General features: G+C 42.6%; 1 protein-coding gene across 5 annotated transcripts in view; it reads left to right on the top strand.

Annotated features, from left to right (window-relative positions):
• The window catches only part of PDS5A (PDS5 cohesin associated factor A), a 645,453-nt gene that overhangs the window by 367,633 nt on the left and 263,333 nt on the right, over positions 1-14,487 (top strand). For all 5 annotated transcript variants that reach the window (XM_033947170.1, XM_033947134.1, XM_033947143.1 and 2 more), the window contains exons 19-20: positions 4,229-4,389; positions 5,682-5,805. In XM_033947170.1, coding sequence (XP_033803061.1) covers positions 4,229-4,389; positions 5,682-5,805 — 285 coding nt within the window. The remainder of the gene's footprint in view (positions 1-4,228; positions 4,390-5,681; positions 5,806-14,487) is intronic.

Genomic DNA, 14,487 nt, shown 5'->3' on the forward strand with positions numbered 1-14,487 from the left:
CATCTTCTAAAGCTGGGAGAGCACTGCCACATTTCTTTCAGATTTCTTATTCCCTGAGACCCATCTACCTTCAGCTGTGGTGAAATGGTAGGTTAGAAACTGAAAGGGTCCTTAATGGCTTCAGAACTGGCATACAAAGCCTAACATAAATTGGATTGGGTTTATTATATTTGTTATACCACTTGTACATGAGTATTAAGCGGTGTACAGTACTAATACATTAGAAATGAGGGTTACATATTCTTTTTTTTTTTTTTTATTAATTTAACATATATTACAAGTAAATCTACTTGTTACAGAAATTCAGAATCGTATCCAAACTTAAACAAGACTTAAAGAAGCAACATTAAAGTTAAAAAAAAAATTGGAATTCAATTCTTCATTAGACCTCAACGATCTGTGTGAGAGAAAACATTGGAAATAAAAGGAGGAAAATTTTAAGAATTTTTTTCAAGGCATCTACTATAATAAAATGCTAAGCGCGCATGCACACTCTTACCGCCGTGATCCCTGATCTGTAGTTCTGTGGTCGGCAGAGTGCGCATGCGCACTTACCACGCATCTCTCTCTCTCTCGCAGCGGGCTTGCCGGCTCCGGAATACTTGCAATTACCTGACAAAGTTAATTTATTAGCTCAAAGTCACCACCGCAGCTCCTCTCTCGAACCGCACCAACGTCAGAGAAGACTTCCGACTCAGGCGGGGATCGAGAGAGGAGTCGCGGTGTCGGCTTTGAACTAAAAAATACAATTCACAAAACAACTAAGTTTGTCTTCGTCGGCATCATCTTCGCACCCCCACCCCACTCCCCAGCATACCCAAACCTCCGTTCAGCCTCCCATCCGACCCTCCCACCGCGGTCTGACCCTCCCATCCAACCCTCCCTACCCGTGGTCTGGCCGGCTCCCTTAGTCCCTTGCCAAAGCCCCTCTTCCCTTCCCGCGGTCCCGACAAACCTCCTGACTCCAGCAGCGGCTGCAGCACTATAAACATGCTGCTTCGCGGCCTTCTACTGCCCTGATTTGCTCTGCCCGTCTCTGATGATATCATCAGGGACACGGCAGAGCAAATCAGGGCAGTAGAAGGCCGAGAAGCAGCGTGTTTGTAGTGCTGCGGCCACTGCTGGAGACGGGAGGTTTGTCGGGACCACGGGAAGGGAAGGGGGAGGGGCGGCAAGGGACTAATGAGCCAGCCAGACCGTGGCGTGGACGGCATGCAGCAGCTTCAACAGCTGTTTGAACAGGAGTTTGAACAGGTGGTGGCAGTTTCGCTCACAGGAATGGCTGGAGGGTATCGTGCCGGTGCTGCAGGTGTCCCATGCAGGTAAAAATTCTCAAAGGAGAAGGAAAGGGGGCTACTTTGGGGGAGGGGGAGAGGGAAAGGGGGCTACTTTGGGGGAGAGGGAAAGGGGGCTGCTTTGGGGGGAGGGGTATGCTGGGAGGAAGGCAGCTTTGCTTGGGGGGTGAAGACAGAAGGGGGAGCCATGTAGAGACAGTCAGGGAGGAACTGGAGGGGGAGAGGGAAAGGGGGCTGCTTTGGGGGAGGGGTGTGCTGGGAGGCAGACAGCTTTGCTTGGGGGGGGAAGACAGAAGGGGGGCCACTGAGAGACAGGGAGGAACTGGAGGGGGAGAGGGAAAGGGGGCTGCTTTCTAGCACCCGTTAATGTAACGGGCTTAAACACTAGTAGGTTATAATACGGCTATATCCCTCAGTCTTCAAGTTTTGGAGCCTCCTCCCTCACCACTGATTAACCCCTTGAGGTCCAAAAAAGATCTTAGATGATCAGGAATGAAGAAAACATATTTTAGACCCAAGTATTTTACAATACATTTACAGGGGTAGGCCAACATAAAAGATGCACCCAACCCCCTCGTTTCGTCTCTCTTGGCTAGAAACTGTCTTCGTCTATCCTGTGTAGTTTTAGTTACATCAGGATACATCCATATACATTGTCCACGAAAAGAATTGCAGATTTTCTGAAGAACAGTCTCATAATAGCATTGAGATCTTGTTCAAAGATGAAATTTATTATCAAGGTAGCTCTCTCCTTGACATCAGTAAAAGAATACTCCAGGACAGCTGTCAAATTTTGTAACTCGTTTTCAGTAACTATTTTGTCACCAAGAGGAATACCATTAGGTGTGGAATTCTTTTTTGAAACCGGTAAGAAGTATGCTTTATTTATTGGTGGAATCTGGCCTGGAGGAAAATTCAAATTTTCTATCAAGAGTTTTTTAAAGACCTCTATTGGTGTCTCCGCTGGTATTTTTGGACAGTTTAAAACTCTGAGATTCAAATGACAGTTGAAATTCTCACTCCGTTCAATCTTACGTGCAAACAAATTTTGTTCCTTAACAACCGAAGAAATAAAGTTTTTTAAGGTAATAGACTCAGTCTGAATCTTATCTAAACATTCCTGTTTAACTTTTTCTACAAAAAAGCATCCACTTTAGCCACTAGTACCTCAATGTCTTGAGCTGTTTTCCTGAGTTTCTCATCCATTTTCTTTATGGCCTCAAAGAGTATCTCGAGTGTAATACCAGGACTCACTGCAGGCACTCCACGTCCGACAAAGCTCTTCTTCAGTTCCTGGTCTCCAGCAGAGGGTGTAGCTCCTCCCAGACTCGGCTCCGGGGTTTCCTCCTCCTCTGTCCCGGGGCTGAAGTCTCCGCTCTGCATCCCTGCTGGACATGGGGGTGCAGAAATCGTCGGTGAAGACAAAGATGTCAAAAGTTCCATTGATTCAAGCGGTCCCTCGCTTGAATCTTCAGCGGATGTCAATCCACGCTGAGGTGGCTGAGGTTCAGCAAAGGTCTGCCGCTCAAAGAAATGCTGGAGCGTCGGCTGAGCTGGAGAAGAAGTGAGAGCCGAAATTTGCATGGCTCTCACAGTTCCCTTCCTCTTCGTGTGAGGCATACAGGCTAGTGGCAAAGGAGCAAAAAAAGCGAAGAGAAATAACAGGACAGCCAGAGCGTCACTAAAAAGTTGAGGTAATTGGGCAAGGAAATTGGAGCGATCAGAGCTCTGCTAACTGCCATCTGCCATCTTGATTCTCTCTTTTGCATCATGAGGGTTACATTTTCAATCATTAGAAAAACTTCCCTCTCTGTCAGGACTCTGCTCAGAACCATTTATAATACCTATAGTCTATAAATTTTTTGGAATAAGCAAATTTCACACTTATCACCAGACTAAACCATCATTTCTTACCCACAGGAAGTCAGGGAACATGCTCTTGTGGACCCTACCCTGTGATAAGGTACCATGTAGCCTGCTGCTTCTCAATGTTCTTTGTCCACGTTAATTAGTGATTGTGTGCAGCTGCAGTGAAGTCTGGAAGGTCTACCTGGTCTCCTTCCGAGTTTGGTTGGAGAACCATTCCTTTCAGTGGAACTGTTCAAAGCGTGGAATCTAGCAACAACCCTTAAGCACTGGGAGTGACACCTAGAGGATCTGGATTCCTCTCCCTTTATTCTCATCCCTCCTTCCTTCCTGTTCAAGCCTAAAAAAGAACATTGAGGCAGAACACGATTTAGGGAAAGAAATAGTTAAAGGGATATTGAGCTAGCTAACATATTGATAGCAGTACACAGGTTTAATGTTTCAAAGGAAAAGAATAAAGAAAAATTTGAGCTACAGGTTGAGTCAGAGGGATTGCAGTAGCAGCAGCGAAAGAGGGCTCCAGTGGTAGAAAGATTTTACCCAAATACATAAAGACATGCTTCCAGTGTTCTGTGATTAAACTACAGCTGCTGAAGCTTACTAGTCATGTTGATATAACAGGAAATCACAAGTTGTCTTGTAAGAAAGCTAGTGTAGTTATGCTTATTTCCAAGAAGCAAGCATTGGGGATCTGAATTGGCTTTTTTTTTTTTTTCTTCTAATTCTAGCCCTAAACACTTAATTTCCAGTGGTGAAAATATTTTGGTGACACTTCCTGGAACTGATTATATAACTATTTTCAGGGAGTTTTAGAGATTCACGTGAAGGAAGTGAGAGAAATTTTAGATTTTTTTTCTTTCCACATTGTCATTTATATTAATCACATTAGCCTTCTGCTTCATTTGTATATGAATTTACAGCATAATCTTGGAGGTTGAGTTGACATTTGGATTTGTTTTGTACATTCCATCACTTTAACCAACAGAAAACTACATGTGGGCATATCTTGTCCAGCTGTGCTGGGTCAAGTTTCTTCCCTTTTTTTTTTCTTTTTTCTGCCACTGCAGGTTCTGTCTTTCACACATCCTACCTCGTTCCACTCTGCAGAGACATACGAGTCCCTCCTGCAGTGCCTTCGCATGGAAGATGATAAGGTAGCCGAGGCAGCCATACAAATCTTCAGAAACACGGGCCATAAAATAGAAACAGATCTTCCACAGATCAGATCGTAAGTAAATTTCTACAGCCTTGACCCAGTATTGGAATACTTTCAGCATGAGTTGCCTATTTTTTTTTTCATGTTGTGATGTTATTATTAATAAATTATTATGACTTTTACATCTTGAACTCATTTTTTCATTGGACCTCATTCCTTTTTGTTTGCTGTACTTATCTTTGAGGCTTATGCTTTTATTCTGAGTCTAAAACCACCATCAACTCTACATGTCTTCTGCATTGTGGTATAAAATTTAGAAATAGCAGTTTAGGAAAACTGCAGTAAACATTAGCTGGTGATTTAGCTTTCCTTAATTTGCTAAGATTAATAAAACATTCCCTGTGATATATTAACTGTGATGAGCCTCCTGCATGATCATTTTTCTTCCTACCATGTGGGCCATTATGTACAATTGCTGCAGTCAATGGGCACATGTGGTAGTCAGAATCAGATTTCTTTTGAGCTACTAAGGATGCAGTCTTCCACACCCTCTTTTTTTATTTTTTTGTTTATCATTCCAAAGAAATTTCTTTATCCTGCTAGACCAGTCCAGACACATAGGCTTAAGCTAACCTGTCAGCAGCTGGAGACAGAGGACCACAGCTTTCTTGTGATAGCATCATTGTACTAAAGGAGTGTGTATGGAAGATATTTGCAAGACCTCTTTCTCCAACAAATTATGGACACATGCTGGAATCATGTAGGAGCATTGGTTCTCCCACGACAGCAATCTTCAGGCAGTCTCCTCCTGGTTGAGAAGGATCCCTGTGAGTTCCCAGGACACCATTCTGAGCCATTTCCTTGATGGAGCAGTATCCATGATTCACAAATCAACAGTTTTAAAGAATGTTTCTTTAGTAGTCATGGCTCTGGTTTGTTTGACTTGATTGAATGGGAGGGGCAGGGGGCGGGGAGAAGAATCCTCAGCTCTCAGGGCTTCAGCTCTAGTGGGATAGGCTTGGATATCCTAAGTTCCAAATTACAAATAGATGCTTAGGCTAAGAGGAAAAAATCCTCAGGGTTTTGCTCAGGGCAGCTCATTTATGTTGAGCAGTATACTGTAGATGTGCTGTTGCTTAGCCTTCGTTGGCTCTGTCTAGTTGCATTTAGATAGACAAACCATAGTGGTAGTGACTTTTCCAAGGTCATAGGGGAGTTTTTCATTATGTTCACATTCCAAATGTCTCCTGGCACACAGGTCAGGTCTCTGACCATTGGGCCTTATCTTCTGCCATTGTGTTTTCCAAGCAGTAAATAAAATGTAGCCTGTTTTTGTTATATTATACCCTTGATTTTATCTGCAGGACCCTCATTCCAATTTTACATCAGAAAGCAAAAAGGGGTACTCCGCATCAGGCAAAACAGGCTGTCCACTGCATCCATGCCATATTCTCAAATAAGGAAGTGCAGCTTGCACAGATCTTTGAGGTGTGTATCTGACCTGTAAAACAAGTTGTTATGAAATATTTGGGTATGATGGGGTAAACTGAACAGTAATCTGTGTTTGTATTGGGGGGGTGAATAAGCATTTATTATAGACATTAATCCACCAGGGTCATTATTGCCTCTATTTTGTGAAGACAAAACAGACCATTTTAAATTATCTTTTGCTGAAGACTAACCCTAAATGACTAAATTACCAGGGGTGAAAATTATTTCTGATGGCTTTGCCTGGGATTAATTATTATAGTTATTTTGAGTGATTTGTATAGATGTCTTCAGTTTCAAGGAGATGTAGAAAATAATGGTGCCTCAGATGAAGAGAGCAGGTTCAATAGTTCTCTGAGAACAAGCAGGCATGATAGTCTCACAAATGAGTGACGTCATCCAACAGCCTGGTGCGAACACTGGCAAGTGTATCGTTTCTTTAAATCTTTGAGACAGTGCCCCTACTGAGTCCGACGACACACAGGACTATCAGTCTCAAGTTTTCTGCAGAGCTGAGTGGTTTCACTTTTTCAGTCTCTTCAGCATGTAAAACTTTTAACTATTGTTGTGCCTTCCTAGTATAATTTTTCTCTTTTCTTCATAACTTTATATTTTTTACTTGAATTCTGTGAAATTTTGACAATTTTTCATTTTTTAGTCCTTTGGGCTCCCTGAACCTCTTTCGACACTGATGTTTTTCAAGTTCAATCACTCAAGATACCTGAGCCATAAAGCCTTTTGACTTTGCATCAGCCAATTTTCCCTCCATATCAAAGAGGATGCCAAATGGCTTTAAGAAGTGCTCTCGGTGTAATAGGACTATTTCAGCCACTGATCCACATAGATGGTATATTCACTGTCTGGGTCCTGAACATCGAGACATTCGATGTGATCTCTGTTTACACATGCAAATAAGAACACTGAAAGCTCACAGAATCCAGTGTGACAAACTCTTTTCAGTTCTGTTTCAGTATCAACATTGAGCATGGCTGAGGATTCAGGGCCTGACGTACAGCCTGCATCATTATTGACTTTGATATTGATGTCTATGCCAATGGCACCAACCCTGCATAGAGAGTGCCAAGCATCTGGTTCTTGGACCATAAAAGATTTCACGTCCTCATCTTCAATGCCTTGTGCTTCAAGGGATGACACATGTAAAAAAGCTAAGAAGCACAAGTATTCTTCTTCCTCTAGGCAGTAGGCCTCCGCAGCACATTCCCACTGCCACAATCCCGCCCCTGACGTCAGAGGAGGGACGGGGCAGAGGGAACATGCTGCAGAAACTGAAGGCAGCCTGCTAAGATCGCTACAGCACTGGTGATCCTCTGCAGGCTGCCGTAATTACTTTGAAGGTGAGACCGGGAAGCTGAGGGGAAGCCGGAGGACGCTAGAAAAAAGGGGGAAATATGCATGCCTTTGGGGGGGCCTGGTGTAGAAGTACACGGAGGGAAGGAGGGTCCAAAGAGATGTGCATATGCTGGACTGATGGGGGGAGGGGGAGGGGAAGAAATAATAGGTCTAAAAACAGAGGAGAGGGAGAGAGATGGTGGACAATGGGATTTAGGGAGGGCAGGAACAGAAAGGGAGAGAAGTTGGACACAAGGGATGGTGTAGAGGGGGGATAAAGATACTGGACAGGAGGGTAGTTGGGAAGAGAAAGGGAGAGATGGTGAACCCTGGGGTGGTGGGGAAGGAGTTAGAGATGCTGGAGAAAAGGAGAGATTGTGGATCTGGAGATCGTGGGGTCCATCACTGCAGCTGCGGGGATGGAGATTAAAAAAAGGAAAGATGCAAGACCTCTGGTGAGGGAAGGGAAATGGAAAGGGAGGACAGAGATTGAAGATGGATGGTTAGTATGGAGATGAAGAAAACGACAAATGGACAGTAGACTCTGGCAAGCAAGTTATCAGAAGACAAACAGAAACCAGCGCCTGGGACCAACATGATTTGAATAATGACCAGACAACAAAAGGTAGAAAAATTAATTTTATTTTCTATTTTGTGATTATAATATGTCACATTTGAAATGTGTATCTTGCCAGAACTGATGTTAGACCGCGAACGTGAGCTAGGATTTAACAGATAAAGGCAGTCTTTTCTGTTTGTTTGTTTTGGTTACACCACAGCACTAGTGTGGTTTGGAGAAGGCAAAGGGAGTGGGGTGGGTGAAGAGGCTTTAAAGCAGTGGTCTCAAACTCAAACCCTTTGCAGGGCCACATTTTGGATTTATAGGTACTTAGAGGGCCTCAGAAAAAAATAGTTAACGTCTTATTAAAGAAATGACAGTTTTGCATGAGGTAAAACTCTTTATAATTTATAAATCTTTCCTTTTGGCTACGTCTTAATAATAATATTGTAGTTTATAGCTAAAGAGACATATGATCAAGAAACTGTTTTATTTTGCTTTTGTGATTATGATAAACTTACTGAGGGCCTCAAAATAGTACATGGCGGGCCGCGAGTTTGAGACCACTGCTTTAAAGTAAACCCACCAGGATGTTTGAAAAAAACACCCAATTGGGCAGGAAAATCGAATCGAAAAATCGATTCAATAGGCTGAATCAAATCAAATTTTTTTTTCCTGAATTGGGCAGCACTGCTGTCTACATGGGTGTAGTCTACAGGCCTCTGACTCAATTGTAGCAAATTGATAAAAGATCTGATTGCAGATATCCAAACGTTTGGAAAGAAAGAGGAAGTGCTCCTGTTGGGGGATTTCAACCTGCCAGATGCGGACTGGAAAGTTCCAGAGAGATTGTGGATGCCTTGCAAGAGTCTCTGCTCAAACAAATGGTGATGGAACCCATGAGGGAAAAAGCGATATTGGATCTGGTCCGCACAAATGGGGAGAATATCTCTAATGTCTGATTGGGTGCCCCCCTGGAAATAGCGATCATTACAGCTAATGTGGAGAGCAGCTACACAAATCTTAGTCCAAGATTTCAAACGTATGGACTTTGATAAAATGGGAGAGTACCTGAAGAAAGAGCTGTTAGGATGGGAGGACATAAAAGAAGTGGGAAAACAGTGGTCTAAGCTGAAAGGAGCAATAAAAAATGGCTATGAACTTTATGTGAAGAAAATAAATAAAAAAAGAAACCGATATGGTTCTCCAAACTAGTGGCGGAGAAAATGAAGGCAAAAGAGTTGGTGTTCCTGATATTTAAAAACTCAAGAAGAGGAGTACAGAAAGGACTACCAGGTGAAACTGAAAGAAGCCAAGAGAGAGATATGTCAGTGAAAGCGGAAGAGCAAATGGCTAAAAATGTAAAAAGGGAGATAAAAGTTTTTTCAGATATATTAGTGAAAGGAGGAAGATGAAAAATGGAATTGCGAAACTAAGATGCTATGAACCGATATGTGGAGAGTGATGAGGAAAAAGCAAACATGCTAAACAAATACTTCTGTTCTGTGTTCATGGAAGAAAATCCTGGAGAAAGACCGAGATTGTCTGGCAAAGTTACACACAAAAATGGAGTAGATTCTGCGCCGTTTATGGAGGAAAGTGTTTATGAACAACTTGAAAAATTGAACATGGACAAAGCGATGGGACCAGACAGGATCCATCCCAGGATACTGAGGGAGCTCAGAGTGGTTCTGGTGGGTCCTATTAAAGACTTGTTCAACAAATCTCTGGAGACAGGAGTGGTTCCTGGGGATTGGAGAAGAGTGGATGTGGTCCCTATTCACAAAAGTGGTCGCAGCGATGAAGCGGGAAATTACAGGACGGTAAGCCTCACTTTGGTTGTTGGAAAAATAATGGAAGTGTTACTGAAAGAAAGGATAGTGAAATTCCTAGAATCTAATGGGTTACAGGATCCGACACAACATGGCTTGACTAAAGGTAAATCGTGTCAAACAAACCTGATTGAATTTTTTGATTGGGTGACCAGAGAATTGGATCGAGGACATTTTTTTCTAGATGTAATTTACTTGGATTTCAGCAAATCCTTTGCCACGTTTCCTCATTGGAGGCTCTTGAACAAACTGAACGGGCTGAAGTTAGGACCCAAAGTGGTGAACTGGATTAAAAACTGGTTGATGGACAGATTCCAGAGGGTGGTGGTTAATGAAATTCGCTCGGAGGAAGGAAAGGTAAGTAGTGGAGTCCCTCAGGGTTCAGTGCTGGGACCAATCCTGTTCAATATGTTTGTGAGTGACATTGCTGAAAGGTTAGAAGGTTTGCCTTTTTGCTGATGATACCAAGATATGTAACAGAGTAGACACCAAGAAGGGAGTGGAAAACATGAAAAAGGATCTGCAAAAGTTAGAGGAATGGTCTATTATCTGGCAACCAAAATTCAATACAAAGAAGTGCAGAATGCATTTGGGAAGTAGTAATCGGAAGGAGCCTTATGTGCTGGGAGGCTGATATGCACAGATGGAGAGAGGGACCTTGGGGTGATAGTGTCCGAAGATCTAAAGACAAAGAAACAGTGTGACAAGGTGGTAGCTTTTGCCAGAAGGATGTTGGGCTGTATAGAAAGAGGCGTAACCAGTAGAAGAAAGATGGTACCCCTGTACAGGTCATTGGTGAGACCCCACTTGGAGTATTGTGTTCAGTTTTGGAGACCGTATCTGGCAAAGGACATAAGAAGACGTGAAGTGGTCCAGAGGAGGGCAACAAAAATGTTAGGAGGTTTGCACTAAAAGACATGAGGAGAGACTGGAAGCCCTGAATATGTATACCCCAGAGGAAAGGAGGGACAGGGGAGATATGATTCAGACGTTCAAATACTTGAAGGGATAATGGTAAAACCAGAGGACATAATTTGAGGTTGAAATGTGGTAGACTCAAGAGTAATGTAAGGAAAGGGTGGTTGATGCTTGGAATGCGCTCCCAAGAGAGGTGGTGGAGAGGAAATCGGTAACAGAGTTAAAAAAAAAAAAAAAAGCATGGGATGAACACAGAGAATCTCAAATCAGAAAATAATGGTATACATTGAAGAACTAAGGCTAATACTGGGCAGACTTGTATGGTCTGTGTCTTTATTTAGGCATTTGATTGAGGATGAGCTGGGGTGGAATTTGATGGCTGGAATGGTTTAGATGGGCAGAAGTGAGCTTTGACGGAGACTTCAGTAGATGGAACCTAAACACAGTACCAGGCAGAGCTTTGGGTTCTGGCCCAGAAATAGCTAAGAAAAAGGAATTTAAATCAGTAATTTAAAGAGAGGGTAAGGTTCTTCAGACTGGATGGACCATTCGGGTGTTTATCTGCCGTTATTTCCTTTGTTCAAGTTTCAAGTTTATTTAAAATTTCTTATATGTTATATGTGGCAGACGGCTCAAGTTCTTCCCTTCAAACTGGAGACAGAGAATCAACCTCATGCCAAGCTCTCTGAGCTCCCAGACTGAGTCATCCCACCCACCCCCAACCAAGAAGCAGTCAGTTACATTACATGCTTTATTTAAGAACTGGAAGACAGCTTTATCAAGTCAAATAGCAACTAAGAAAATTGACATAAAGTACAGAATGCAAAAATGTCCTGGGTTTGGTAGAACTCTGTTGCAACATCATTCTTTGGTTGTGGAATCAACCTTAAAGCAGTCTCACAGTCTCATGCTTCTGCCCCCCTCCCCCCCCTCTCTCAGGAAGAGAATCAAGAGCTCTAGATTCCATTGGCAGGAGAATGTTAAGCCCCCATGCTAAACAATAGAATTTTGGACTACCAATTCTATACATCCATTTATTTAAAGTCTTTAATAAAGCAGTTGTCACTCTTTGAAGAATTTCTTTCACCAGACAAAATTCTAGACTTCCAAAAACTGAAGCAAAATTTGCTCACCACTTGAAAGTTTCTTGTTAGAGGCTTAGTGTATTCGGAGGCCTACTCTATTCCTTCACACGCATCTGCGGTTTCAGTAGTTATGTACAGGCTAGCTTGACTCAGTTTCTGATCTGGAACATTCAGTTTAGGAATGCCTCTTACGTATCCTGTAAAGAAGACCTCATTTTCGGAGATAAAGTTGAGGAGACTACAGATACAATTAAAAAGCATGCAGACACTATTGCCACTATTACTAGATAGATAGCTGTAAGAGAGATTTTTAGAACTGTTGCCCAAGACCAAATCTGTATGGCCTCCTTGCAGAGGGAGTAAGATCCTGCTCCTCCCTGTTTGTTAAGGTAGTATATGGCTACCTGATTGTCTGTACAGACAAGGACTACCTGGTGATGGAATGTTTTTAGAACATTCCCTATGGCAAAAGGTTGATATGAAGGCTGACCTCCAAGGTGTAGCTGGTTTTAAGAAAGGTTTGGACAATTTCCTGGAGGAAAAGTCCATAGTCTGTTATTGAGAAAGACATGGGGGAAGCCAAAGCTTGCCCTGGATTGGTAGCATGGAATGTTGCTACTCCTTGGGTTTTTGCCAGGTACTAGGGACCTGGATTGGCCACCGTGAGAATGGGCTACTGGGCTTTGATAGACCATTGGTCTGATCCAGTAAGGCTATTTTTATGTCTTTCAGTGTGGAGCTTGTCCAGGTGTGCTACCCATCTCACCAAAGAGGCATCCATTGTGAAAACTTCCCGATACGGAAAGGGTCAAAATGGGAGCCCTTAACTGAGGTTGAGCAGTTCATCCACTATTGAAGAGAGGGACGTAGGATGCACGTTACCCGAATACAAGAAAGACTGATGAGATTGTCTGCTCACTGGTGTAGAAGAAAAGCACTACCTTATACTATGTCCAATTAAACTCCTGTGAATTCCAAAGTCGGAGTGGGTTGTAAATGGGTAATTAATTACTAGCTTGAGAAGACAAATGGCTGAGTTGATCACAATCTGAGCTAATTATTGTGATGATGCTTTGATCAACCAATTGTCTAGATAGGAGAAGATATGAAAACTCCTATTGCAAAGTGCAACTGCTATTAGTACAAGGGACTTCATGAAGATTCGAAGAGAACCCTGTACTGGAAGTGTTGGATGTTAAATGAAACGGAGATATCAGTGATCTAGAGATGGGAATAACTAGTGAGATATTAAATATGCTGATGACACAAAGTTGTTCAAAGCTGTTAAATTGCAAGAGGGTTGTGAAAAATTGCAAGAGGACCTTGGGAGACTGGGCATCAAAATGGCAGATGATGTTTAATATGAGCAATTGAAAAGTGATGCATGTGGGAAAGAGGAACCCAAACTATAGCTACATGATGCAGGGTTCCTCATTAAGAGTCACTGCCCAGGAAAATGATCGTTGAGAATGCATTGAAACCCTCAGCTCAATGTGTGATGGCTAAAAGAGCAAATAGATTGTTAGGAATTATCTGGAAAGGAATGGAAAGCAATGATGAAAATGTTATAATGCCCTTGTGTCACTCTTTGGTACAGCTGCACCTTCAATACTCTGTGTTCTGGTCGCCGTATCTCAAAAAAGATGTAGCAGAATTAGAAAAGGTACAAAGGAAGGGCAACAAAAATTATAAAAGGATGGGACAACTTCTGTATCAGGAAAGGTTGAACATAAGAACATAAGAAACGCCTTCACCGGATCAGACCTAGGTCCATCTAGTCCGGCGATCCGCACACGCGGAGGCCCAGTTAGGTGCTTTCTGTTGGAGACCCGGATTTCCTGTATCCCCCGATATGATTTGCAAGAAGGTGTGCATCCAACTTGCGCTTGAAACCCTGAACACTAGTCTCTACCACAAGCTCCTCTGGGAGAGCATTCCAAACGCTCACCACTCGCTGTGTGAAGTAGAACTTCCTGACATTTGTCTTGAACCTGCTGCCACACAGTTTCAGGCTATGACCTCTTGTCCGTGTCACATCAGAAAATGTCAGTAATGCTTCTTCCTGGTCTACTTTGTCAAATCCTTTTAATATTTTAAAAGTCTCTATCAAATTCCCTCTCAATCTTCTCTTTTCAAGGGTGAACAGTCCCAGTTTTCTGAGGCGTTCTTGGTAGCTCAAATTCTCCATACCTTTGACTAGTTTTGTGGCTCGCCTCTGCACCCTCTCCAGTAAAGTCACATCCTTCTTGAGGTATGGAGACCAGTGCTGGACACAGTATTCTAAATGTGGTCTGACCATTGCTCTGTAAAGTGGCATTATGACATCCTCCGACCTACTCGTGATCCCCTTTTTAATCATGCCCAACATCCTGTTTGCTTTCTTTGCTGCCGCCGCGCATTGAGCTGATGGTTTTAGGGTTCTTTCTATCAGGACCCCCAAGTCCCTTTCTTGTTCGCATTTGGCTAATGTCGCACCCAATATTTTATATTCATGTTCTTTGTTTTTCTTTCCCAGATGCATCACTTTGCATTTGTCTATATTGAAATTCATTTGCCACTTTATTGCCCATTTTTCCAGTTGGTTCAGATCCTTCTGAAGCTCCTCACAGTCCCTTGGAGAGCCAACCCCCCGACATAATTTTGTATCATCTGCAAACTTGATTATATTGCATGTCGTTTCCTCTTCAAGGTCATTTATAAAAATATTGAACAAGATGAAGTGGCGACAAGGCTCAGGGTTGACATGATAAGAGGTCTATAAAATACTGAGTGAAGTAGAAAGGGTAGATGTGAATCTCTTGTTTACTCTTTCCAAAAATATTAGGACTAGGGAGCATGCGATGAAGCTATTAAGTAGTAGATTTAAAACAGACCAGAGAAAATATTTCTTCACCCAACGTGTAATTAAATTCTGGAATTCGTTGCTGGAGAATATGGT

This window comes from Geotrypetes seraphini, chromosome 1 (assembly GCF_902459505.1).
Source record: "Geotrypetes seraphini chromosome 1, aGeoSer1.1, whole genome shotgun sequence".
Lineage (NCBI taxonomy): Eukaryota > Metazoa > Chordata > Amphibia > Gymnophiona > Dermophiidae > Geotrypetes > Geotrypetes seraphini.